General features: G+C 38.5%; 1 protein-coding gene across 2 annotated transcripts in view; it reads left to right on the forward strand.

The window, feature by feature from the left end:
- Nucleotides 1-25,429, forward strand: part of sbf2 (SET binding factor 2) — a 76,398-nt gene that overhangs the window by 31,592 nt on the left and 19,377 nt on the right. For both annotated transcript variants that reach the window (XM_087793734.1, XM_087793735.1), the window contains exons 16-29: nt 175-324; nt 4,645-4,713; nt 12,328-12,495; nt 13,566-13,837; nt 15,892-16,064; nt 16,183-16,256; nt 19,085-19,280; nt 19,394-19,521; nt 21,313-21,488; nt 21,577-21,710; nt 21,784-21,985; nt 22,705-22,901; nt 22,984-23,124; nt 25,257-25,340. In XM_087793734.1, the coding sequence (XP_087649860.1) occupies nt 175-324; nt 4,645-4,713; nt 12,328-12,495; nt 13,566-13,837; nt 15,892-16,064; nt 16,183-16,256; nt 19,085-19,280; nt 19,394-19,521; nt 21,313-21,488; nt 21,577-21,710; nt 21,784-21,985; nt 22,705-22,901; nt 22,984-23,124; nt 25,257-25,340 (2,164 nt within the window). The remainder of the gene's footprint in view (nt 1-174; nt 325-4,644; nt 4,714-12,327; nt 12,496-13,565; nt 13,838-15,891; nt 16,065-16,182; nt 16,257-19,084; nt 19,281-19,393; nt 19,522-21,312; nt 21,489-21,576; nt 21,711-21,783; nt 21,986-22,704; nt 22,902-22,983; nt 23,125-25,256; nt 25,341-25,429) is intronic.

Genomic DNA, 25,429 nt, shown 5'->3' on the forward strand with positions numbered 1-25,429 from the left:
TTCAGCTTTAAATAAAGAGATTAGGATCTCCTCTTCCAAATTCTACATATTTTATGTCAATACACCAGATTATTACATAGTCCATCATCACAAAGCGGATCTTATCTGAAGTTTTTAAGGATGTTATAACAACTGTTTATCAGACATATTTATCTCATCCATGTTTTTAAACAGACTCTTCCAGCTGCACTGCGAGCCCTGAAAGGCAAAGCAGCTCGTCAGTGTCTCACTGAAGAACTGAGTCTTCACGTCCAGCAAAATCGTGCCATTCTGGATCACCAACAGTTTGACTACATCATCCGCATGATGAACTGTGCACTGCAGGTAATTTCATGTTTTTGCATTATTTCCTTTATAAAACCATAGTTTTAAAAACAACGATCAGCACAGGGACATGCAAGTTCCTCATAAATAAAACCTAAAGTTTGGTAACAATATTCTCAAAGAACATTTAAATTGATTTTCCAAAACTATATACATGTTTTTAAAAGAAAATGTAGTAACGTTTTCACCGAAATGATTCCTCTTCTATTCAAAAATCCCCCACATCCGCCTCCCAAGTGCCTCCCTGATGCAACACTTGGTGAAATGTCATTATACAAAGTGATACTGAAGTCAGTAAGCCCCGCAGAAACTGAAACCAAAACTAAATGATTGCCTGAGTTTGGAAACAAGAAGTGGAATGCAAGACTGTGGAAAATGTTAAAGCCTCTTTTACTTAAAGCTTTACAAACCTGACTATTGCAATTGTATTTCTCGGTAAGACGTGAATGTCTTTAAAAAAAACAAACATCTTGTACCCAATTTAATATTGATGTGCACCAAAATAAAATGCAACCTCGAAAACATGTGTTCTTTTGCCCACATAAGTGATTTTCTTGTTTGGCAAATCTCGTAAAAAGTCACTGAGACGTCACTTAGCCAATGGAGCCAAGCTTTCACAAGTAGTGCTTCATGTTTTACTGGATCAAATCTGCCTTTACTAGAGATTTTAATCACTGCAAGCTGCCTCAATCAAACGCAGTACTACGCAGTAAATTACTCTAAGATCCTAGTTATTCTTTGTTTCCTTGGAATGACGAAAAGCTAGATTATTTAGCCATATGAAAGCGAGAGTTTTTCTCCTTTCATAAGTTATTCATTGAAGATCTGGCGACGTTGAATTCATAATATTCAACATCCAATTTTTAAAGTATGTTCTTCAAAAAAGCTATTTCTTTTTTTCATGCATATCTCATTTGCGACTAGCATAATGATTAAATAGATAAAATGATTATTATATTTGATTAAACTTTGAAATCTAAATGATCAACACGTATATAAAAGATAATGTTTAGGAAATGGTAATAGAATGTAACTTTTATTACTGAAATCTCCTTCCTTAGAAGCAAAAAGAGGAAGTGCGTCAGATTACTAGCAAATTATTTTTTTGTTATTTCTGGAAGAAAACCTTTGTTGCACTTTGTCTACGTGCCAACCTGCATGTGTTTCCTCTCAGCTTCATGTCTCGTCATGATGCCAACGTCAACATGTATAATTAATTCAATGACACAGTCTAGATTAAAACACTTTTTTTTTCACATCCATTCCAAAACCATCCACGTATTGAAGCTGTGATTAAATCTTGAAAAACATTCTGAATTTTGTTAAGACGTCTGGGTTTATTGTGACACATTCTTCCTGTCCGGGCTTAGGCGATCATTATGAGCACAGTCATGATGGAATCATGTCAAGAATGTCATCAAGATATCTGTGCTAATTGCACATTTATTGGTTTGGCTGTCGGAGCATGACGGCGACTACTGTGGGTGGACGTTGCGAAAAAACCATGTGGGGGAATGTGTCCTGCTGCGGATGTCTCCTGGCATCCCAACAATTTCCTGCCAGATAGGATTATGAGCCCTCTGCGCTCCTTGCTCTTATGGCTAAGGGCCTCATGATGGTGCTCAGTAACACACTCTCGATGGCAGTTTACTAGGAGACCAGATTAGGGAGGTTGTGTGTGTGTGTGGGGGGGGGGGGGGGTTTCATGGGAAGCGTGGAGCATATAAGTTCCACATGACAACGACTCGGAACAGTGTGAAAGAACATGTTCCTGTATTCAATCACGTTCCAGGAACATATGAACTCGTCACCTGCTGATTCTGTACACTTTCTGTTACCATACTGTGCAGCTACTAAATGATTTCCTGAGAATCATAAATCTTTTTTACATTTGGCACACATTTATTTTATTTTTTTACATCAGGCGAACATGTGCGTACAAAAGAGAGACTCGCTTGCATAACGGGTTCGATCCAGAGCTGGTTATTAGGCGAGAATAGTGTATTTATTTCTGCTTATTATCCTTCCAAATGTCGATTTAGTCAATGAAACGCAGACTCCCTTTGTCAAGCTCGCATCTTCTGTTATATAAAATGATAACAATTCAATTGCTTTTGACAGGGTATGCGTGACGACTTTGTCCATCCAAAGCAACATTCACTTGTTGGACAGTGTAAACTTTCAAAAAAGGACCCGTGAGGTTTCTCATTCCTTCCCGCTGTTGCTCCTCACACCATTTTTGCTGAAATATTTGTGCATTAGACAGAAAAAATCTCTTAATAATGACCAGATCTGGATCGAAGGAAGGCTTTGTGAACAGAAAATAAACGCCTTCTCTCAAACTTTACTCCTTTGGTTTATTCAGCTTTTTAAAAACAATTTCTATTGTGTTTATCTCTTTGTTAAATGTTTTATTATAATTGAAGGTTGTTGTTGCTTTTAATTGATAGACTTTAAAGCAAAAGCTATTTTCTCATGACGATGTTTCAGTTTACCACGAAGAAAGGAGCTAAATTAAGTCTTTTTGTAGAGTCGTAAGGGTTACTAGAAATTTCCTTTAAAGTTGGGATGTAAACCTCTGATGTAAAATGTCATCAATTTACAAAATGAAATAGCCAAGTTGTTGCAGTACATGTTGAGAATGCCCTCCTGAAGTTACAGTATATAATAATTGATTTCATGTATTTTTAAAATCAAATCAAAGCACTCTGGCTTTTCTAAAATGTACCTTTTTCCAAACACAATACAATTCACCAGTAAGGGCAAGGACTGCTTTAATAGGTGGTACTTTAGTGTGGCTCAGTGGTTTAGCTTTGGACTCCCAACAGAGTCACTGAGGTCTGATTACAAGGTCTGTCGCCTCTCGAAATTGAAACAATATGTTGGCACGCTATTATTATATATAGAAATGTCTTCTTTTATGTATGTATTGTATGTTTGTGTGTATATATATACACCTGAATAATAGGCCTGGTAGAATTCAAACTTATTTTGTTCATTCTTTTGTTTTAGCTTAATGGGAACATACCGTTTCACAAAGTCAATTTAACTAATGCAAGATTGGGGAATTTGCTGAGTAAAATGGCTGAAATATTCCTGCAGTAAACATGGGTAACGTGCACCGAGGGTTTGTGTTAAATATTTACACTTTTATCTCAGTTATTCTGTTATGTCTTGTTTCCACAAAACTCTTGTGACCCGCTTCATTGTCAAGGGTGCCAGTAAACAATGCTTTGTTGCTGCTTCAAATGGGAACATTTTACAGCAGCCCAAATAACTATGAAGAAAAACACCAGCAGAGTTAAATAAAACAGACCAAAGAGTACATTGCTCAGTCCGTGGGGGGCGGACTTTCATGTATGGCTGGAGACCTTGTGTTTGGTATTTTCTGTCGTCTTGTTGCTTTTCTTCTCTCTAGGAATAGTTAAAGCCCAGGTTATAGTACAGACTGCTTATAGAAATCTGAATATGCGATTCTAAAAGATGGAGAACTTAAAGATGACTTTGAAATCAATTATTTTCAGTCAACGTGTTTAGACAGTAAATGCTGACTCTGTTTAAAAATGAAAAAAAAAAGGCTCCTCCGGCCATTACGTTCACAGATGTTTAAAAAAACACAGGTAAGTACCAATTTCCTGTGAATGAAGTACTTTTTAGTCCCAGCTCTAATCCTTCACTGCTGTTCTCATCATTGTACTTGATCTCCAAGTTTTGTTTGGGCCCCTAATCTTCAGCTCTAAGCCTCCTAATGTGCAATTCATCTGAACAAAGGTCTTCAAAATACACTGTGAATCGTTTCCTTTTTTAAAAAAACCTTTATATAGATATTTGTCAACAAGGAAAAGACTTGTGTCCAAAGCAAAGCAAAAATAACCATGTTTTGTTGTGACTGATGAATTTGATCCAACAGATCCATTTTATCTGCAATTCAGGAATGCAACCCAAGTTGAAAGCTGCTGTCATTCACAATCACATCAACGGGAGATTATATAAGACTATTGAAAGCATATGTCTTTAAAACTGTGGAACAAGTGGGTTCGGTTCAGTTGGATCAAGGCTTTCTGTCATTGCACAAGGATGTATAAACCATTGCACTGATAATGACATCTTAATTTTGTACGGTCAGTGTAGCACAAGCGGCGAAATATCGTTGCATTAAACGATGTCTTTCCCTGTGGCCTTGGTATGTGTGACCTCTCTGTTGGGAATCTGTGCTGCTTGTTTTGGGCCCCCAGTAAAATAGGTGTTTTTAAAGCCATGTAACATACCCCCCGCTACTTTCGCTACGCACTTACACGTCCCCTGTTGTTTGACCCACAGGACTGTTCCAGTTCAGAAGAATATACTGTTGCTTCTGCACTGCTGCCCCTGTCAACAGCTTTTTACAGGGTAAGAAATCCATCTTGTTTTTTTCGGATCTTGTTGAAATGTTCTCGAAAACGTAACGTTCTGCAGAGAGATGTGAGATTTATGGGTACTTCGGCTATGCTGTCCAAGCATCACACGTCGTCATCGCAACATGAACAACTGAAAAAGTCTAAGAAGCATCTGTAGCAGTTCTCTAGCTTTTTGTAGGAATTATATTTGGAGAATCACCTTTTACTTTATCGTGTTGTATACTTAATTAATTGACCAAATAATTGATCTTCATGCTAATATACCTGAAACAGATATGTCCATCAGCCATCTTAGCCCTACTCGACTCATTTACCACGAAGAAGAGTTTTAAAAAAAACATGATGTCGACCTACTGCCGACCACTGATTGGTCAGAGTGTAGTCAATGAAGTGAGATTAACTGATGCTCCCAATACAAGAAAAAAAACGCTATTTTAAATAAATACTACCTGAAGGTGGATATGGTATGTCGATCCGAAAAGATGTTTCATGGTCCGTGTACCAGGAAAATACCTTTTTGTGTCGGGTAAGTACACGATTATCTCAAAATTTCACGCCACTATTTTATGAAGGCCTTGCCTGAGTAGGTAGCATTACTTCTGGTCAGCAAGAAGTTGGAGGAACGGGAAACGGTTTATCTAGTCACTCTCTGTGGTGGAGAAGAAGCTTCAGTCTGAGCTGCCGTTCACTACAATGTACTTGTCTTGTACACAAGTTACATATTACTACTATTATCTTGTATCCTATTAGGGATATTTCAAATGTTAAAATGTATCATAGAATTGGATTGATAAATGAAACACAATAGTATTGATGTAGGTGTTAACAAGCAGTTAACAAGAAGACGACTGTATGTTCTGAAACCACTAATGCACTTGTCATGGACACTCTTCACTCATAAATCAGATGACATTATTTTCACCCCAAGATAAGTTTTGAATTCCACTTTTAATTTTGTCCAGACAAGTCACAGAAGATGCTTCATTCCCATCTGGTGAAAACAACCCAGTTGACGGTGCCACGTCTAATCAGCGCCTGCACACTGTGTCCATTCGGCAAAAAAAGAGAAAATCCCTTCCTAAACACAGCCAGCGAAAGTTATTAAATGGAATTATGTAATTCTGTAAAACTCGTTTGAGGGAAATAATTAATTGAATACATTTATTTTAGGCATCTTAGGACATTTTTCAACAACCCTTATCTCAAAGCAAAAATCCAATCCATTATGGCATAATTATTCCCAAATATTTAAATATATTTGTAAGGAACTTAATGAACTTTTGTTATGCAGGCAACACGATCTTCCTAAAACAATGCACGTGTTGTTTAGTTTAAACGGAACAGTTGACCTTTGGCTGTCTTTGTGATGGACTTACCGTAGCTTTTGTTTTCCAAGCCACTACACCAGCGATGCTAACCACAACTATTTTCCTACCATCTTTTGTTACTTTGGTGACAGACACAAATGTCAGCATTGGCAGTTTGCTGGGCATCATTGCCATGCCCTGATGAAGGGGGACTTCTGAGACCCTTGTGCATGACTCATTGACATCACATGCTGTTTGCTGATGTAACGGCCTCAGATTAGTATTTCAAGTTAATGAAAACTTCCAGACATTCTGTCATGTTTCTTAATGGCTGCATTTTATATGTCTGTTTTTAGGCTATTCTCGTTCATTCTATTTCCATTTAAAAAATACTGTCCTATTTAGTAGTTACTTTGTCTGAACACAAGATCAAACCAGTTTTTTTTTCCAGAAATATAAAAATGAAATTGCTTTTACGGCGTAAGATCAGTCAGAAACAAAAGCAGAAGTAAAGTTTGGATGTGGAGCACCCTGTGGTTTACTCCCAGCAGCTGCCATCCTTGATGTGGGTTGTCGGACACTACTAAAACCAGACCGCATCGACTGCTCTGACATGGTTTCTTGTAAACTTAACTATGGCTGACAAGTCAGGCCAGACGGGGCCACTGACTGCAAGGGGCGCAAATTTAGCAATATCACAATTAGTTAAGCCTAGAGTTTGACATACGGAACCTAAATTGGTTTTGTGTCATTCTGCAAATGTAATTCAACAGGTTTAAATCATTTTAATTACTTTTTCTGCCAATCAAAATGCCATTTTCAACGATTATTTAAATGTATTCCAATATTGTTTTTTTAAAATGTCATTTAAATAAGTTTACATTTGGTGGCATACTTATTTAACAGTAAATATATAACCTCAGAACACAATCTTTAAAGGTACCCAAAACTTGACCCACTTAATGTAACTGTTAGATTTTATTCGTCGTGAGTAACAAAGTAAAGCAACCTTCCTTTTTCTGTCATTTGTCTGGGGACAATATGAGAACCTCTCTCATCACATGGCGAGCATTCATAAACTTTGGCAAGCTAGCTCGGCATTCATAAACCAAATATTCCTGTCTCTTTGGTCGTTTAGTCTTTCTGTCGGGGAACGTGGGAAGCCACATCTTTATATAACCGTCTGCTCCCACATAACACGCTAACAGACGTGAGCTGATCAAATGTCATATGCTGGCCCACAAAAAAGTTTTCCTAGAGATTTCATAGCAAAGAACAACAATAACACTTGTAAAAGTCTGAAAGAAAAAGCTGAAAGAAATACAAATAGCCAGCAAGAGGTAAAAAGAATTTGTCTTTTTTACTTAATGTATCAGATTTTATTCTACATATTGAAATGTTTAATATGTGTTTAAGGTGTTTCCTCAATTGTAACATGTTACTATTGACGGGACCTGACAAATAAATACGTTTTACTATAAAATTACTTGTATTATTAAGTATTAAATGATAATTTAATTAATTTAATATATCATTTAAATGTTTGTTAATAATTTATTGCAGAAAAATCTAACACAATCAAACCTTTTTTTCCTCAAACATTCATTTTGCAGTCATGTAGTCACTCATGTGTGACTAACAAAAAACATAGAATATCTAAAATGAAATAGAAATAGAAAAGCTTTATTCATCCCCAGAGGGGAAACACACCATAAAATGACCATTTCTGTTGAGTTTAAATAGTAACACAAGTTTTTGTTGTTATTGAGGAAGCCAAGGAAAATGTCTATAAGCTCCTAAATTAAACTTTAATGGGCCATATTTTGTCATTGTTGTATTTTTTTTAAACAAATTCATTTTTAATTGAAAAAGACATTTAAGAAAACAAGTCCCAGTCATCAATAATAATGTAGTAAAACTCATTTATATGGGAAGAATAAACTAGAAAAAAGTCCCTCATCCAACATAATTTGGATTTAGGAAAATCTTCTTATTTTTGCTTGTGTTTTTACTAACAACCAATACATATAAGAAATCTTAAATGGTGTTTCAATAGTCGCTTATGGACTTATCAAGAGTTCATCAAGAGTTTGGGACTGTTAGCATTTTTCTGTAATAGTTTATGTAAGTATGTACTAGAGGGGGGGGTGTTATTTTTCTTTGTCAAAATGCTCTTTGCCATGTTGTTGTACTTCTGGTGACGTACTAGCTTGACCCTTGAGTATCTCGGAAATGCCCAAGTCTTGACTCGCCATATCTGTGTTTACACGAACATCTATGAGACTTGCACATCATGTTTAGCTCAGTGATGTCCACATGATGATGGATACGTCAGCGAGCCCGGCTTCAAGCGTAGTCCGTGTTTGTGTTTTTGGTGACTGAGCTTCATAAATAGTTTGATACGGAGAGTGCAACGATGTCCACCAGACGATCTTCTGAAGTGCAGCAAAACAGGAAGATGGATGTGTGCATGTCAGACGCACATTCTCTCACAAATGACAAGTCCAAGAGTAATGACTGTGTCTGTATCAACAATTCTGGAATACTCTGAATTCTTCCCAAATTGTTGCAAGCACCGCTCCAGCCAAATGTCTGGGAATAAATCAGATACTGTAACTCACTTAAGCGACCGACAGACGAGGCATCCATCATAAAACCGACGTTTGTTAGGTCCGGCTGATTCTGCAGACCGGGGTCATTCTGACAGAGGCACCTTGAGATCTAAGGCCTCAGTTATGTATTTGACCTCACAACACTCTCTGCTCGTCTTCCAAACCCCTTCTTTTGCAATCCTGCATTCTTCCTCTTCACAAGCCACACACTTTGATGGGTCTGATAGTGAGAAGCTCCCTCCCACCTCATTACTTTCTCGTTTCCCTTCCTGCTTCCATCTCTCCTCAGTTTCCTCGTGTCCTCTCTATAGATCACGTTGGAAAGTATCTCCCCCGGTCAAAGTGACCGGCGTGTAACTGGTCAGCCGCAAAAACAAAAATGATGAAGTGTGTAATGAAGTGACATCAGACGCACACACACACGAGCTGTTGGTGCTAAACAACAAAGTCTTAGACTTCTTCTGTGTTTTTGTTCAGTTCTTTAATCTCATTTGATTTACTTTCTAATTAGACTGATATCTCTGATATTATACAGTTTTCTGTGTGTTTTATAAACTGAATATAATGACATTTAATGTGGCTGTTTGTATTTCATTTCAATTAAACCACATTAATATAATAAATAATAAAAACAACTGTAAATTAGGTTTGATTGATGTGATATTATAAACTAAAAGTTTTATTTTATCGTATATTTGATGATTTTATATTTCATTTTTAAAATGTTCATTTAAAATTCATTTTTTCAACTTTGTGGGAAAAAACATTACTAGTTGTCCATCATTAATTGTATATAAAAAGAAAACCTCTTTTAATATTTCTAATAAAAAAAAGACAAACTTTTAACACAACAGATTCCTCTTCAGGCAACAAGATGTTTGGATAAATTAAAGGCCACATAAAATGAATTCATTTTCAAAATGCTTAATCTGTGATAGGATTTCCTATTTGTTTTGAAACAATCCAATTTATTTTTAAAAAGGAAATCATGGATTCTCCTATAAATAAAGTATGCATACTAAAATACATACGTATTTTACGTACATATGTAGATGGATGGAAAGGGAGACTAGACAGCTAGACTAGCTAAGTAGACAAACAATCAATAAAGTTATACCTAACCTAACCTAGACTAAACCAAGTAGATGGATTGACTAGATGGCTAGACCAGATAAGTAGACTAGACGAATAGACTACACGTTGAACTAGATGGAACCAGAATAGATGGATGGACTAGGTGGGTGTACTGGATAGGTAGACTAGATAGGTGGACTAAATGGGTAGACTAGATAGGTAGACTAGACAAATAGACTACACGATGAACAAGATGGGTAGAATATGTTGGTGGACTAGATGGGTAGACAAGATTAGTAGACTAGATATATTCTAGATAGGTAGACTAGATCAGGGGTGGCCGACCCGGTCCCCAAAGAGACGCAGTGGGTGCAGGTTTTTGTTCCAACCGATCAAGCATGCACAGTTTAACCAATGAGGTTTCAGCTGAAACAAGCAACACCAGACTGACAATCAAAATCACCCTTATAAGTGGAAGCAGTGTCACGACAAGTAACTATCCTGCAGGATGGTTCCGTTCTTTGTTCACCCACGTCCTCCTCGCCGTCTGTTCCTTTGGCGTTCGGCCCATCCAGCTAGAAATAGATCTGTTTTGGTTCCGCCTGTTACAATTAACTCCTCTGGTTCTTTTCCAGCATGGCTAATGTATGAGGTGATAAAAGAAGATGCCGTGTTGTGTCAGGCGGCTCCAATTACAGGTCTGCGATGTAAATGAGCCTCGCCGTGACGATACGCAGTCGATTGCTTTGACACTCGTGGCAGTTGTGATCGAAAGCAAACGTTCATGGTTCCCCCCCCCATTACTCTGTGGAATTTCACTGTATGTATGAATGCAGTGTCATTCTTTAAGCTGAGCGTGGCACATTCCCTTCTAAGGTTGTTTTTGCAAACAGCAGGTGCTTAATGCTCCGGGCCGCACGAGGGAACAACAACAGTGCTGCTGCTAAAAAACACTCTGGACGTGTGAGGGGTGGTCTGTTACACCAGAACATGACCCAGACATTCATAACTCAGGGCTTGTCGGGGTTACACATGTATTACTCATGTACTATTATTATTATTGTTAATAAATCAAAATATATTGAGTATCATTGTTAAATTACGACTTTAATTCAATAACCAGTTTCCCATCATTCAGGTAGGTACAGAGTTGAGATTTAGTTTGTAAAAACTATTTTTAATAGGGTTTGCTCTTCCTTCTTGACTGTTATATGAGCGATGCACAATTATACACACGTGTTTACAGTTGAATAGGGAAAACAATTTTTGAAATTGAATTTTTCATCATCTGATGTCCCTCGTTTATTTGAGGGTTAAATGTAGATATAATCCTTAAAAGGTTTGACCACATAATTTTTCAAGATTTATTTATACTTGTAAACCCAATAGTGTGTATGAGGTGCAGTACATATCAACAACCCTCTCAGAAACTGTGATATCGACAGCTCCCCTAATACTTTGCCGCCCAGCCAACCAATAACGGTTGTCGATCACTTTCAACAGAGCAACTTGGACGTAGAATTTAAATACAGTGTTGTAACAACCAGTTGTCACCAAATACAGCAGTGTGCAGATAGGCATCTTGGGACTTTGGTCTTAGTGCCTCCAATTAAGTTCTGTGGTTGCCTGTAGGTTTATTTTTATATTTTATTTTTACCGTGTCTCAAAAACAAAATGTGAGACCGTGGAAGGTAAACCCTGATTTGGCAAGAGACCACTTTGCACGTTTACCATTTGCACATATGATCTCCACCTCATTCATTTTTTATCTTTTTTGCAAAATACCTGAAACCTCAAAACATTTAAAGAAATAGAGATCAGGAAATTCAATTTTGGTGACTTCTAAATTGCCGTCTGGATTCAGGAATCATGTGCAGAGAATTTCTTTTCTGTCATTCTTCCTTGTTTAGTTTGCGTTATGTGGTAGTTTGGTGTACTTTGAATACTATAATGAAATTTAAAATGCTGAAAAATGGAAATAATTTGGATAAAATATATAAAAGCTGTCACCGGTTATTTCGGGATGATGAAAGCTGATACATTTAGGCGGATTGTGATATACAATATATGATACAATTGAGCAAAAGAGCGAAAATCATGCTTATAACATGTAATAATATGGTGTAAATTTCACTACATTTCTGCCCCCCTTTTAATCCCTACAAACCTATCACCCCTTCTTTCTCGTAACCTTACACTCTGGTGCTAATGTATACATTGTTGCTCCTGAAGAAGCAGACTTGACACACTTTTCTATGGCTGAACTCGACACGACACCTGGTCTGTGTTATTCTCTATAGGAAGAGTAACAGGTGTCCTGTGAGTCAACTGGGCCAAAAAATCATAAACGTTGTATGATTTCTATTCTGTTTTTACAACCCCGTTATCAACCCTCAATTATTTACACATGCTCATAATGTGTGGTGTTAAAACATTTTTTACAAGGACATGTGTAAGACAGATTTCCCTCCAAATATTGACGAGAGCCAGAGACAGCCACAGTTAAGGTATATTTCATGGCGCGGAATGACCTGCTTCAGCGTACGTCTTTCATCACCAATTTACATCCAGTGTTTTCTGTTCTCATTCCTCGTTTTTGCTTGTACTTCGCAGAAGCTGATCGCTGGTGTGAACCAGTATGCCTACACTTGCATACAGGACCATCCTATCTGGACCAATCAGCAGTTCTGGGAAGCTACTTTCTACAGCGAAGTCCAGGGTCAGATCAGAGCTCTGTATCTCAGCACTCAGGAGAAGGGCAGCATCACTGCCAAGTTACAGGTGAGCAGCAACGTTCAGGTGCATAATGAGGACTTCAATAGTTGTTCATTTATTTAGGTGATTGAATATGAATTAATCCTCAAAGTCTGTTCACATAAATCATGTGATGTCGACAATTACTTGAAAATGAAGTAAACTTTATGTTTACGAAAACATTTATAATCAATTAATTAAACATGCATTTCATGCACACACATGTGGAGAGTACACACACACACGACAAACATACATTATGCATATACATATACATACATGTACACAACACCATACTACAAGCATGCAAAAACTCAAAAAAGAATGTTCAAACACAAATGAGCGCACATAACATACACATGAAAGGGCAAATACACATTAAAAACCAACATACATATTTCCACATACACACCGGTACACACACCAACAAAACATACAGACTTCAACATACACACATGTTCACACACACAAACTCACTCGCAAAACTTACAAACTTCCACATACACAGAGTTACACTCGCTAAAAAAACGTAAATTTACTTTTGCACACAGGTACACACACACTCACTAACAGAACATATAGACTTACACAGGTACACACTCACTAACATACTAACATCCACAAGCACACAGGTAAACATACACACATGCTCACCAACATACAAACTCTACACACTCCTAATTGATTTTCTTTTGGTTCACCTGTTTTTCAGTGAACACTCACTGGTATAAACAAGCATATTTATTTATTTATTTATTTATGGATGCTTCAGATCAAACAGGCATATATTGATTTGTAATTAAAACACATTCTGTAATGAATTCCATGCTGTGACTAATTGTCGTACTAGAATAAGCAACAGTTGCTCAAACAAGGCAATAATGGTTCTGGCCTCTGCTTTGATCAAGATCTACCACAAGTTCAGAATCTATGGAGTGTTTATCTGTTGTTAAGATGGTTTGTTTTTGTTCTAAATATTAACTTATCAGTTAAACTTTGGTTGGAGCAGAGAGTAGATTTGTTATATATATATTGGCACATGAGGCATTAACTACTTGGATGAACATGATTTACCCTTTCTGTAATCCTTCGACCAGGACTCTGGCCAGACGCCTGCAGGGGGCGACGAGGAGGAAAAGACGGCCATGGATTTGGGGGCAGAACAGCTTCACGCGTGGCCACTGCTGACAAAGGAGAAGCAACATGAGCTTGTAAAGAACGAGGAGAGCACGGTGTTCAGCCAAGCCATCCACTATGCAAGTCTCATGGTGTACCTGCTGGTACCTCTGGACACCAGCAAGAACAAGCTGCTGCGCAACACACCCACTGCCGACTGGGAGAGTGGCAGCAACAGCATCGTCACCAACAGGTCAGCAGAGTCACAATAGAGTTTCCTCTCGCAGAAACAGTATTGAAACTTTACCTTTGACTTGGATCAGTTTATATGTTAGATTCAACACCTCCTCAGGACGAAACCTTTTCAAAACCAGACTCAGGTTTATCAAAAAGTACTTAATTTCGAACGTTCAATAAAGTTAATACAAGCAAAATTATCTCAGAAGCGCGAGGCTTCCGTTTTTTCGTAAATAGTTGCTCTATATATAATTTAATAAAACGGCTGATCATTATAGAGCTAGCACTCTAGATTCAGTGTTATTTTTAGATCAGAGTTCTGTCACAAAGACATAAGGCAGAGTTAAGAGTCACAGGAACAAAGAGTGTCCGGGAACTCGGATGGTTTCGACACGTGGAGAGGGGAGACAGGAAATGTCAAATGAAGAACATTAGAAATAGAGCAGGGATTATTATACTGTTGTGACTGGCTCTCAAGCCAGAAGAACAAAGGGATGAAGAAAAATAGCCTTAAAATTATGTACTTACGAATGTTGGATATTACAATGTATGTTTTTGATTTATTTTTACCTAAAATACAAAAATATGAAATTATATATATATATATATACTCGCACAAAAAAAACTTGTATATAGATAATGTAAAATAACAATCGATATGTACAATATAATATAATATCTCCAAAACAAAAGATTATTTAATTAAATTATGATATAAAGGCACTTGAAAAATATCTATACTTGACAAATGAAAATAAAAATATTTAATCTTAAATTAAAACAAAAATGGATGATAAAACTTCATTACAGCCGCATAAATATAGTCAAAAGGCTGCATGTGGTCCCCCTTAAGTAATGGTTCCTGGTTGAAAAAAAAAAAAAGGCAAGGAATGTTACTAAGTTTGTAAGTTGCTATTCCATTTTTATTTAGGAGAAAGGTGTTGTTAATATTAAGATGTTGTATTTTACCCTTGTGTTATCGCAGGGTCAACAACCTCTGTTGCTTCGATAAATAAATATGCAGTGGTGGAGGTTGTTTACATGACCCAGAGGCGACAAAAGGGATACCAGAAACACATTTTTTTCGGGCCTTCTTGTCACCTTGACCCTGAGATAAAACAAGGGTTAAAAATTGTGACATTTTTTTTAATTGATTCTCATGTTTTGCCAAATTTTATAATGGAAACAAAACTTCTTTGCATGATTTTTATGAGGAAACGTTTTTGTGAGGAATGTTTTTATTCAGGCCTTTAAAGAAGTGATTTTATTTGGAGTACAAATATATCCCTCAGCACAGCGATGAGTAGTTTGTGGGGTTTCAGTGATGTACTGATGAATGCCTCCTTCTACTTCAGCCAGTTCTTTAACTGCTTTTCTTTCCTTTGGGCTTTCGTTTTTCTTTATTGCTGAGATAGAGTGTATGGAATTTAAAAGTCTTGAAGAGGTCTTTAATGGGCCTGAACTTCACTCACCCAAAACAAACATTAGATATCATTTCTTTGAGTTTTGTTGGGACACTTGATAGACATTTCTTTCCAGGTTATCTTAAGACACACAAGTTTGTATTTTAGTTTCAACATTTTATCAGTCATAGCTGGTCCCAGTCCAGCACATGTCGTGGCAAAGAAGCGACTTCCATTCGTCTATGTGGGTAACTTGAGTCTCCACGTAACAGAGCTGACCCCGGGACGGTCCTATTGTGAGGCTGCAACACCAATCATTGAGCGGATATCTCGAGAACACTGTGTTAATGTTTGACTTGAATTACTAGTTTAATAAGGGCAGCCAAGAATTTGTTTGTCGGGAATCTAACTTGAATCCCAGATTTGTTTGTTTGAATTGCAAGACGTTTCGATCTCATCCGTCACTTCTTCAGGAATCCACTTTCTATCCCAGTCTCATGTGCAACATTTATTCTTGGCTAAATGAGCTTGAAAGATTGATTCAGGCTTTCAGCAGTTTGGCCGAGTCAGGGCTGTTGAGACCTGGAAGGAGTCCAGTCTTCTCTGCTGCTCTTTATCACTGCCGCAGCTCTCCGCGATCACACATGTGTCTTCCTGTGCGTTGCAGCATCGCCGGGAGCGTTGCCGAGAGCTTCGACACGGAGAGTGGCTTCGAGGACTCCGAGACCAGCGACGCCGCGAACTCCGTGGTCCGGTTCGTCGCCCGCTTCATCGATAAGGTCTGCACGGAAAGTGGGGTCACCCAGGAACATATCAAGAGCCTCCACAGCATGATCCCAGGTAGACCAGCCCGTCACACTTACATGTCTCATTAACTGCATCATGGCCCGACAACCTTGAACACACACTCCAGTCAAAAGTGGATATATGGCGTCTGACCTCCACTTCTGCCCCACAGGCATCGTTGCTATGCAGATGGAGGCGTTGGAGGCGGTGCACAGAGAGAGCAGGAGGTTACCGCCCATACAGAAGGTGAGTGTGTTTACTGGCCGACGACCAAGTGTGTTGTGAGCAGCAGGTGGGCTTGAGTATTCTAGAATAAAGGGTAGTTACCAGATGAAACCCTTACTCGGATTTCTGTGCCTTTTTATTTATTTTTGAGTCATTCCCTATTATTTTCATTCTTAATTATAAACTTTCAACATCTACTCAACTAATGACCTCCCTGGCTTCCATAAATACATATACAATGGCTCAGGTTGTTCACCTTGACCCATCGACAAGACACAGGACACCTCAAAAGACATTTGTTTCCCGCCCTCCGGGTCACACTGACCCTAAGATGACATAAGGGTTAAAATAAAAGAAAACTGACAGAATTTAACTCAGGATTCTATGACTATTTGTCGAATTTAGCCTGAAAATTAAAACTGACAGAATGTAAGTCAGGAGTCTATGACTATTTGTCGAATTAAGCCTGAAAATAAAACTGACAGAATGTACAGTAACTTGAGTCTGAAACTAATGAAGGGCAACTTGCCTGAATTTAAAACTGGCTCAATTTAACTCGAGTCGGTTGCAATTGATAGAATTAAGCTTGAAAATTAAAACTGACAGAATGCAACTGGAAAAAAATTCAAAATTTAGCCTGAAAATAAAATGAATGTAATTCAGACAACATACCAATATTTACATGGAGTTACAGCATGAATTGCATTACTTTAGTTAATAGAATGTGATGATTGAGCTTGTTGTGCAAGTGAGGATTTGAATTTACTTCCTTGGTCGTGGAGATGTTTAGTCTCTTTGTGAAGTGATGGAGAATCATAGAAGGGTTCTTAAAGATGTTCTTCATACTCCTAGGCCATATCTTCACAGACTGTTTTAAAAAATAAAAAACACCAAAAAATAAATGTTAAATGCATAAAAAGTGTCTCTACTTGAATTATCTTTTATCTAAGCTTAAGTGAAATAGCATCATAAAATGTCAAGAGTCACATGAGTTTGGAGAAAATCCTGTCTTTTGGAAATTAAAACACCTTTATAATTTATAATCAACACAACCGTGGTTCAGGCCTGGTAGTTGGGGGCTGTTGCACTGCAACATGGGTGTCAAACCCGGCCCTCCAGGTCACTTCATGTGGACCACAAAAGCTTTAAAGAACTGAATTAGTAGTTGAACTCTTAACTAGAAACTAGACCATGTCAGAGTCTGAGATACAATTCCGCTTTTTTTTAGTGTTGTATGATTTTTCTTTCCGATTTTTCAGGTATGATTCTGATGTTTGGACAGATAGTCTGGGCTATTTAATTTAACTTTGATGGTCACAATGAATGGTGATGGTCATTCTTTGGCCCCTAACTTGTTGGCTTGTTGCTTGATGGAGTTTGACACCTGCACTAAAAAGAAATAGGGCACTGGTTAAACTAGACAGAAAATAAAAAGCTTACAATTGTTTTTTTAAATTACATTTTTTATCTTGAATGCAGACTTATTGGGTTTTTTTTTTAAAGAAGATGGAGACCTAATGTGCTTGTCACGCATTCAAAATTAAGCCCCAAAATAATACTGACAGAATAAATAAAAGAACATATTTTTAAATAAAAGACTATGTAAACAGTGTCCATGCCCATGGTTGTCCAGTTTAAAGATTGTAAATACCCTTTTAATGTCAAAGTTCCTTGACCTCCTTTAGAACAATCAGGCATTGGAGTTGCTCAACGATATCATCACCAACTTTCCTGTGACTTCATCCTCCTCGCACTAACTGTCAGCCTTTTACTCAATACCTTTCTTTGACGCCCAACACTTAGATATATTTTTCAAATTCACTTTCCTGTTCCAATCCCATCTGATTGTTGTTTTTTTGGCCAAAGAGTCAAGGATTTTTGTGTCCTCTCCCTCTAACACACTGGCGCGCACACACAGACCAACTACAGTCCAGAACAACACTGGGAGCAGCCCGGACCGTCTGGTGAGCCCTCGGCTGAGTCTTGTGGCTAACTTTTGGACTGGTTTATGTTTTGGCTTGTTCTGCTGAGTGCTGACTGCAAGCGGCCTGTCAACGATCAAGTTTACTACAATAACACTCGTGACTTCCAGCTTTATTGTTGCTGATATTGATCCTGTCGAAGTGTTTCTGTAAATGACTTCACCGTGATTAAAGTCCATTTAACACACTATGATTCAAACTTGGAGCTAAAAATGTGATTAAAACATTGTCATACTGTACATTCCTGCACTTTTCTAACGTGCCTTTGCTGCGTTTATGTCATTAACACTGTGTCTGTGTACTGGAGTTCATTGTCCAATGGGTGACTCTGTTGGTAACGATGGGTTTATTGGCCTTGCTTGTGAGATACCAGTCGTGGTAATGACTGAGATGATTGACCAGATGACCTCACAAATATTTAGGAACATGCTGTATATGTGTCCAGATGACTGTTAACTTTCCTTGGCTTCGCTGTCTTTGTGATCAAGTTATACAAGACTCTCTGTGAAGAAATTAGGAAAGTAATTAAGATATAATGGGGGCCAGCGGTTTGGAGCTTAAACTATACAGAACCGTGATTCAGTTGATCCACAAATCAAGGGGAAAAAGACAGTGCTTAAGTGGAAAGCAGAGCGATGATCTAAAATTGTTCCCCAAAGAATCCATGAAGTTGTTGTTGTTGGCGAGACGGCCTTAGCTACAGCTTTGTAGCGTTTAGTTACTCAAATGTTTTCCATGATTTATCGCCGGTCTCTTAAAAAGCTCTCCTGTTCAGACCGTCTGTGACAAAACCGCCGCTCGACCTCGTGCGTAAGCAGCCATCGTCAAGTTTGATTTGTTTGTTGTTTTCTTGCGTGTTCCCATCAGCCCAAAATCCTCCGTCCAGTGCTGCTTCCTGGAGAGGAGTTCGTGTCGGAGGGGCTCAGGGTGCTTCTGGATCCTGACGGCAGAGAGGAGGCGACAGGGGGGCTGCTGGGGGGCCCGCACATCCTGCCAGCAGAGGGAGCTCTCTTTCTCACTACGTACCGTATCGTCTTCAAAGGCATTCCGCTTGACCCACTCGGTAATTCTATTAACTTCCATCTGATTAAAACAATGATTTTTCTTTCATAAGGTTTCAATTCGAAGAAGCTTTCATCTATAATGACGTTGGTTTTTTTGCTTGAATGTGTTCAGTGGGCGAGCAGACGGTGGTGAGAGCTTTCCCCGTGTCTACACTGACCAAAGAGAAGAAGATCAGCATCCAGAACCAGCTACAGCAGAATATGCAGGAAGGACTGCAGCTCCGATCTGCCTCCTTCCAGGTCAGTTGTTAGCAATTCATTTTCATCAGGGAAATACAGTGACTTTCATGAGGGGCGGTCAAGAAAAAAAAATCTAAAATAAAGTAATAAAATAAAGCTAAATATGCCCTTTTTTATTGAATATTAAACAATATTTTTCATCTGCTATAAAAACCCTTTTACCAAACATTTTTAATAATCATTTAAAAAAAATTTGAGCAGAGGACAAAAATCCTAAAACAAAAAACCCTGTAGTCATATTTAGAGACTACTAATGAATAAAATAAATAGGTACAAAATACCATTTTTAATTTGAAATTATCTTTAACCTTATAAAGGCTACATAATATACAGTCAAATGGCTGCATGTGGCTCCTGGGCTGCACTTCGCCTGTTCAATCAGAGATGTTTTCGAACAATAAGATCACATTCTTCTTGAATTTTGATGAGAATATTGAAGGGAAACTAACATGAAGATGCAGACAGTCCCTCACCATGACCATGCTTTGACCTTATTACTTTATAAAATTCTTCCCCGTCTGAGATCTCGGCGAAGGAGAGGTTATGAGAGCTGATCCCATTATGACACAATAATGACTTCCCTCCTGCTACAGCCAGCTGTAATAACCCCCCGCTTTGTTTATACAACAGGTCTCTTACGGGTTGAGAGTCCCAGGATGTATGACTTGCGGTGTCAAACCTCAATCTTTGACCGGTCACAGCAGGGCCGGGGCTTAAGCACATTTTCTATTGTCAATATTTCAATGAGAAGAGAGTTTTTTACAAACAGACACATACTGATGATACAATAGAGTCCAAGATCTATTTAAGACGCACTCAAATCAACATGTTAGTTGCCCTTTAATTTGTCGTTATGTAACGCACATCTGAAAATGTGTATTTAAAAGAGGCGACTGTTTGATATGAGATGAATGGATTGTTTTTATTTAACGAGCGTGTCTTGTTAAAAGACAATTTTTCAGGCTCTTCACGAACACACTGGAATTCAGCTACACACGCTTAATGTGGTTGCACTTAACAACCGTGTCGCACGAAGTTGGGTTGCATAAGCTCGGTTTCTTAGAATTAGCATTTTTAAATAAGCTTTGTTTTCTTTTCAATTGATCAAAAAGCCAATGTCGAAATTGTTTTGAGGATAGAATGAGCCTAGAGAGTGGCCATAGTCGTATACGACTTGAGCTTTGTTTTCAATACTATGATCAATATGTTTTATAAGACTAAAGGGCCAAGGCAGCAATGTTTAAACTCACATGTATCCTGAGTTACTTGTAAAACTTTTTGTCTACATATGAAGAAAAGAAAATGCTTGTTTATAAAGGGTGTGTAAACAACTGCACAATTGTAAATTGTAAACACAATTTCAAAAAGCTGAACCTGCTGCTGTGGTGGAGAAATCAAGCCCCCATATATGTCCCCCAGAACTTTTGCACCTCACTCTCAAGAAACTAAATTAGGAGTACATGAGAAATGTCACTAAATTAGGTTTTCTGTTCATTAAAAACATTCAAACCTAAAATCACAGATTTCTACGTGGTCATCGTTTTTTTTACATCTGTTTAAATGGCTTTGTGTTGTTTCTTACTAAGTAAAGACTCACTGTTTCAGAGAGGAATGTTTCTGCTATGCTTTCGCAAAGTTTTTATGGTCAGGAACACGTCGTTACATGTGTTTTTGTGACCTATTTTTACAGTTTGATGTGTCAAAAAAAAACGCTCGGCCAGATGTGGCGACAGCGTGATGTGTCCGTAAAGACAATGAGCTGCTTGGATTTAAAGATGTTTATTTTTTCAGTTAATAAAAGTGGCTTTCGATGAAGAAGTGAGCTCAGAGATGGTGGAAATCTTCAGGAAACACCTCCAGAGGCTCCGCTACCCTCAATCCATCTTCACGTCTTTCGCCTTCGCAGCGGGGCAGACCGTCCCACAACTGATCATTCCCAAGCAGAAAGAGAGGAACACAGGTTTTAGGTTTGTTTTACACTTTGAAACCCGAGCGATTGAACAAGCTTTGATGTGCTGAAACACAGCCGTGTTACAATTACGTTTGTTTTTGCAGAACTCTTTCCAAGACTATTGTCAAGGGAGCGAGGAGGGCTGGAAAAATCACAATGGGCCGCGGCAACCAGACCACTCTGAAGAAGAGCGACCGCAGCTCCCGGACGACCTGGAACGAGGACGACGACATCTCAAGTAAGGAGGAGAAACAGAGCTTTTTTGCAGAGAAACTTTTGTAAGTGACTTTTTCCAACTTTGTGATAATCAGTCTCAGACGATGGCGAGCCCCCGCCGAGCAGCACTCTCCGAACGTCTGAGAAGTCCACCATGGAGCAGCTGGTGGAGCAGTCCTGTTTCCGTGACTACCAGCGTCTCGGCCTCGGCACCATCACGGCCAGCTCGTCCCGCTCCAAGTCCGGGGACCAGTTCAGAATCACTGCAGTGAACCGACTCTACTCTCTGTGTCGCAGGTACAGCAACAGTGTCCCTCGTTTAACGCGGGGGTTACTTGATAAAAACCTCCCTGCATCAACTGAAATAACTGAAAGTAGTGACTGTTTAGTTTCTCAATCATTTTATGTAACAAGATTTATTTGAGCTTGCTGACCCAAATACAAATGAAGAGCCATCCCTCTCAACATTATGCTTTGCCGCCCAGCCAAGCAATCACATCTGTCACAATTGACACATTAGCAGCATAGATGTAAGTAAGTAAGTAAGTAATATTTATTTATATAGCGCTTTTCCAGACCAGGGTCACAAAGCGCTTAAACAAACAAAACAATACTCAAAAAAGTATATACACTTTAAAGATCAAGATAAAACTGATAACACAACAGGAGTTCCAGAAAATCAAGGAAAAGCCTGAACAAATAGAAACGTCTTAAGATGTTTCTTAAAGGAGTCAGTAGATCCATCAAGCGCAAAGAGAGAGGAAGATCGTTCCAAAGCTTAGGAGCTACATTTTATCACTGTTTTGTAGTATCTAGTTAATCTTTACTTAATAAAGCAGTGAATAGAAATGCATGATGGGAGTTTTGTTGGCACCATAACTCAGGCGTATTCTATGGTCATGTTGAAGTTTATCTAAATCATCTTTGCAATGGCGAGGGACCATTGTATAAGCAATATGTAAAAAGTGTGTTTAAAGACCTCCTCTGATCCACCTTGTGCCCCTCTTGTGTCCCAGTTACCCAGGGCTACTCGTGGTCCCTCAGGCTGTTCAGGACAGCAGTTTACACAAAGTTGCACGAGGCTACAGGCACAACCGTCTGCCCGTCGTGTGCTGGAAACACCCGCGCACTAAAGCTGTGCTGCTGCGCTCGGGAGGATTCCACGGCAAGAGCGTCGTCGGACTCTTTAAATCGCAAAACCAGTCCTCATCAGGTCAGACTAGAGTTTTTTTTTTAATCTTTAGTTGAAATAAAATAAATATGACTGAGCTCGTTTTTATTGTCATCCTTTTTAGCCCCGGCGTCGTCTTCGGATTCTTCCAGTAGTTTGGAGCAAGAGAAATACCTGCAGGCCATCCTGGACTCCATCCCCATCTACTTCAAGATGAACGGACACAACACCCTCACCAACCGCTCGCTCATAGGACTCTCACCAGGTCGGCTTAGTTTCTCCTCTTTCCTTAAAAATGGTAAAATATGAAGCAGTTGGTTAAAAGTGATGATTGTGCTCAGTTATCATGACAGACTTCCTCTTTATATGCAGAACATATTCATAGTGAGTCACATCCTTTCCTGTCAATGGTCAAATAGAACAAGAGTCACTTAAAATGACGGTTAATTTGCACCAAATTGCACATTTTTTAACAATGTGTAATTATCGTTATTGAGCCTTATAGTCCAAAAATTCGGTAAACAAGGTCTAATTTCATACATATGGTGAACCAGATTATAAAGCGGATTTGTGCGTACCAAAGTTGTACCCAAATATTTTGACTGAGTTTTGAGCGATGATTAAATCAGTTCAAGGTCAGTAAGTACAACCTGTATTATAGTAGTCTCTCATATTTAAAAACACACTTAGGCCTCCTTGGAATCTTTATAAACTTTCCCAATATGTCATTAACATTTTCCACATTCTCCCACAGTTTATACTCCAGACGCAATTTTAAGAACAATAAATTCTCAATGATCACTCGCACTGGGAAATATACTACAGCTCCTCTGATCACGCTGCGTCCCCACCCTTTTTTCTGTAGTGTCGTTTTTTTCTCCTTTTCGGTGTCTGAGACCGAGGGATTAACCGATTGGCTGAGTAGCAGGAAGTGTGTGTTGGTTTCTAGGAAAAAGGAGAAAGAAGAGATTTGTTGTTTTTTGTTTGAACAGTTCGAGACAAGAACAGTGCGTCTGTGTTTTGGCGTTGTCTGTGAATCAGTTACCAAATCAAAGCTATAACGACTACACACGTCTCGTAGCCTCGTCACTCAGTAACCATACAATATTTTTAGAATCTGCGATACTGTGTACACAAGGATTACAAGGCTTGCTGACTTTTTGGGGAAAATTAAAGGGTTTTTAAGGGTGCCTTATAGTCCTAGAAATACGGTAAGCATCTGTATTTGCAAGACAATCCAGTGGTAATTTGTCTACAGTGTGTTTTCAATGATGTTTCAATGGTTTATGACAAATTTTTATGTATATCACACAGATACAGATATTGAGTAAATGTACTGGCCCCTTTGATCATGGACTATTCATAGAATATAAATACATATAAGAAATTAATATATACTAATGAAATGGAGAACATGTATCTCTTGTAGTTTATGGGGGTTTTTTTTCAATTAATTTTCAATTAAATGGGTATTTCTTTTATTAAATAGTTGCATTTTGGATTTATTTAAATAATGCTTTATAATTCAATTTAAATACTGTATCTACAAACTTTGTTTGCTTGTTTTTTTTATCATGGTTCTATTTTCTTTTTTCCGCTTTTTAAAACTTATAACATGTGGCTTTAATTCCCTGAAAAGTGTCACCTAAACATTTTAATTTAATTTAAAAATTTTAAGGAGTGTGTTATAGACACACAAGTTTTATTTTTAGCAGCAAAGTCATTATTCTTTATTAAAACGTATCGCAGTCAAAATCTAATTTAGGCCACAGATATGTATTTCGTCGAGTCTCCTTTGACTTACTGTACTGCTCAAAAACAGTGTCACCTGACCGTCTGACCTGAATTTTTCTTCTGGTCCGTGTGTCGTGGGAAAAACTTCTGGTTTGTTCGCCGGTGGCAGGAGGTCATGTCAAGTTTATTCCTTTCCGATAACGACACAAACTGCAGACTTGCACTCTGCGGTATTATTTTGGGTCCCTGCAGACCTGTTTTGTTGCCCGTCATTCTGCGTCTTGACCCAGTCGTCGGACATTTTTCCCTTTGTGTGCGGAGCGTGGTCGGATGTAGGTGCGCGTGCGTGAGGCGGCCGCCGTGTGGGAGACACTGTATCAGTTATTTAGTAACATTTGTCAGGAAACGTGGACAATAAAAAGGTTATGTAAGAACCACAAGACAATCTGAGGTCACTGACCAGATCATCCATCTTCTCAAACTTGGCTTGATTGTGACCCAAGTACAGACTCTCATTGTTGAGTTTGTCCAGGAAGTTTCCCGTCCATGGATTTTTATTCTTATAGTGTAGAATGATCTTAACACTTATCTTAAACTTAAGGTCTAATCCATATTGTTGATGTTTGTCCAGGTTTTTAAACATCTCTTGTGTTTTGTCTGCAGCCACTGAACGAAGGACGTCCAGGATGCCGAAGATGACCCCCGTTCATCTGGATCTCCCTTTTGCTAGCAGCTTCACTAGAGGAGGTGAGCTCGTGTCCGGATAAATCATGATCTGGACTTTATCCATCAAGACTTTACAGGCTAATAAATGCATATATTAGGTCATCAACTGT

Source organism: Callionymus lyra, chromosome 6, assembly GCF_982586985.1.
Source record: "Callionymus lyra chromosome 6, fCalLyr1.hap1.1, whole genome shotgun sequence".
NCBI lineage: Eukaryota > Metazoa > Chordata > Actinopteri > Syngnathiformes > Callionymidae > Callionymus > Callionymus lyra.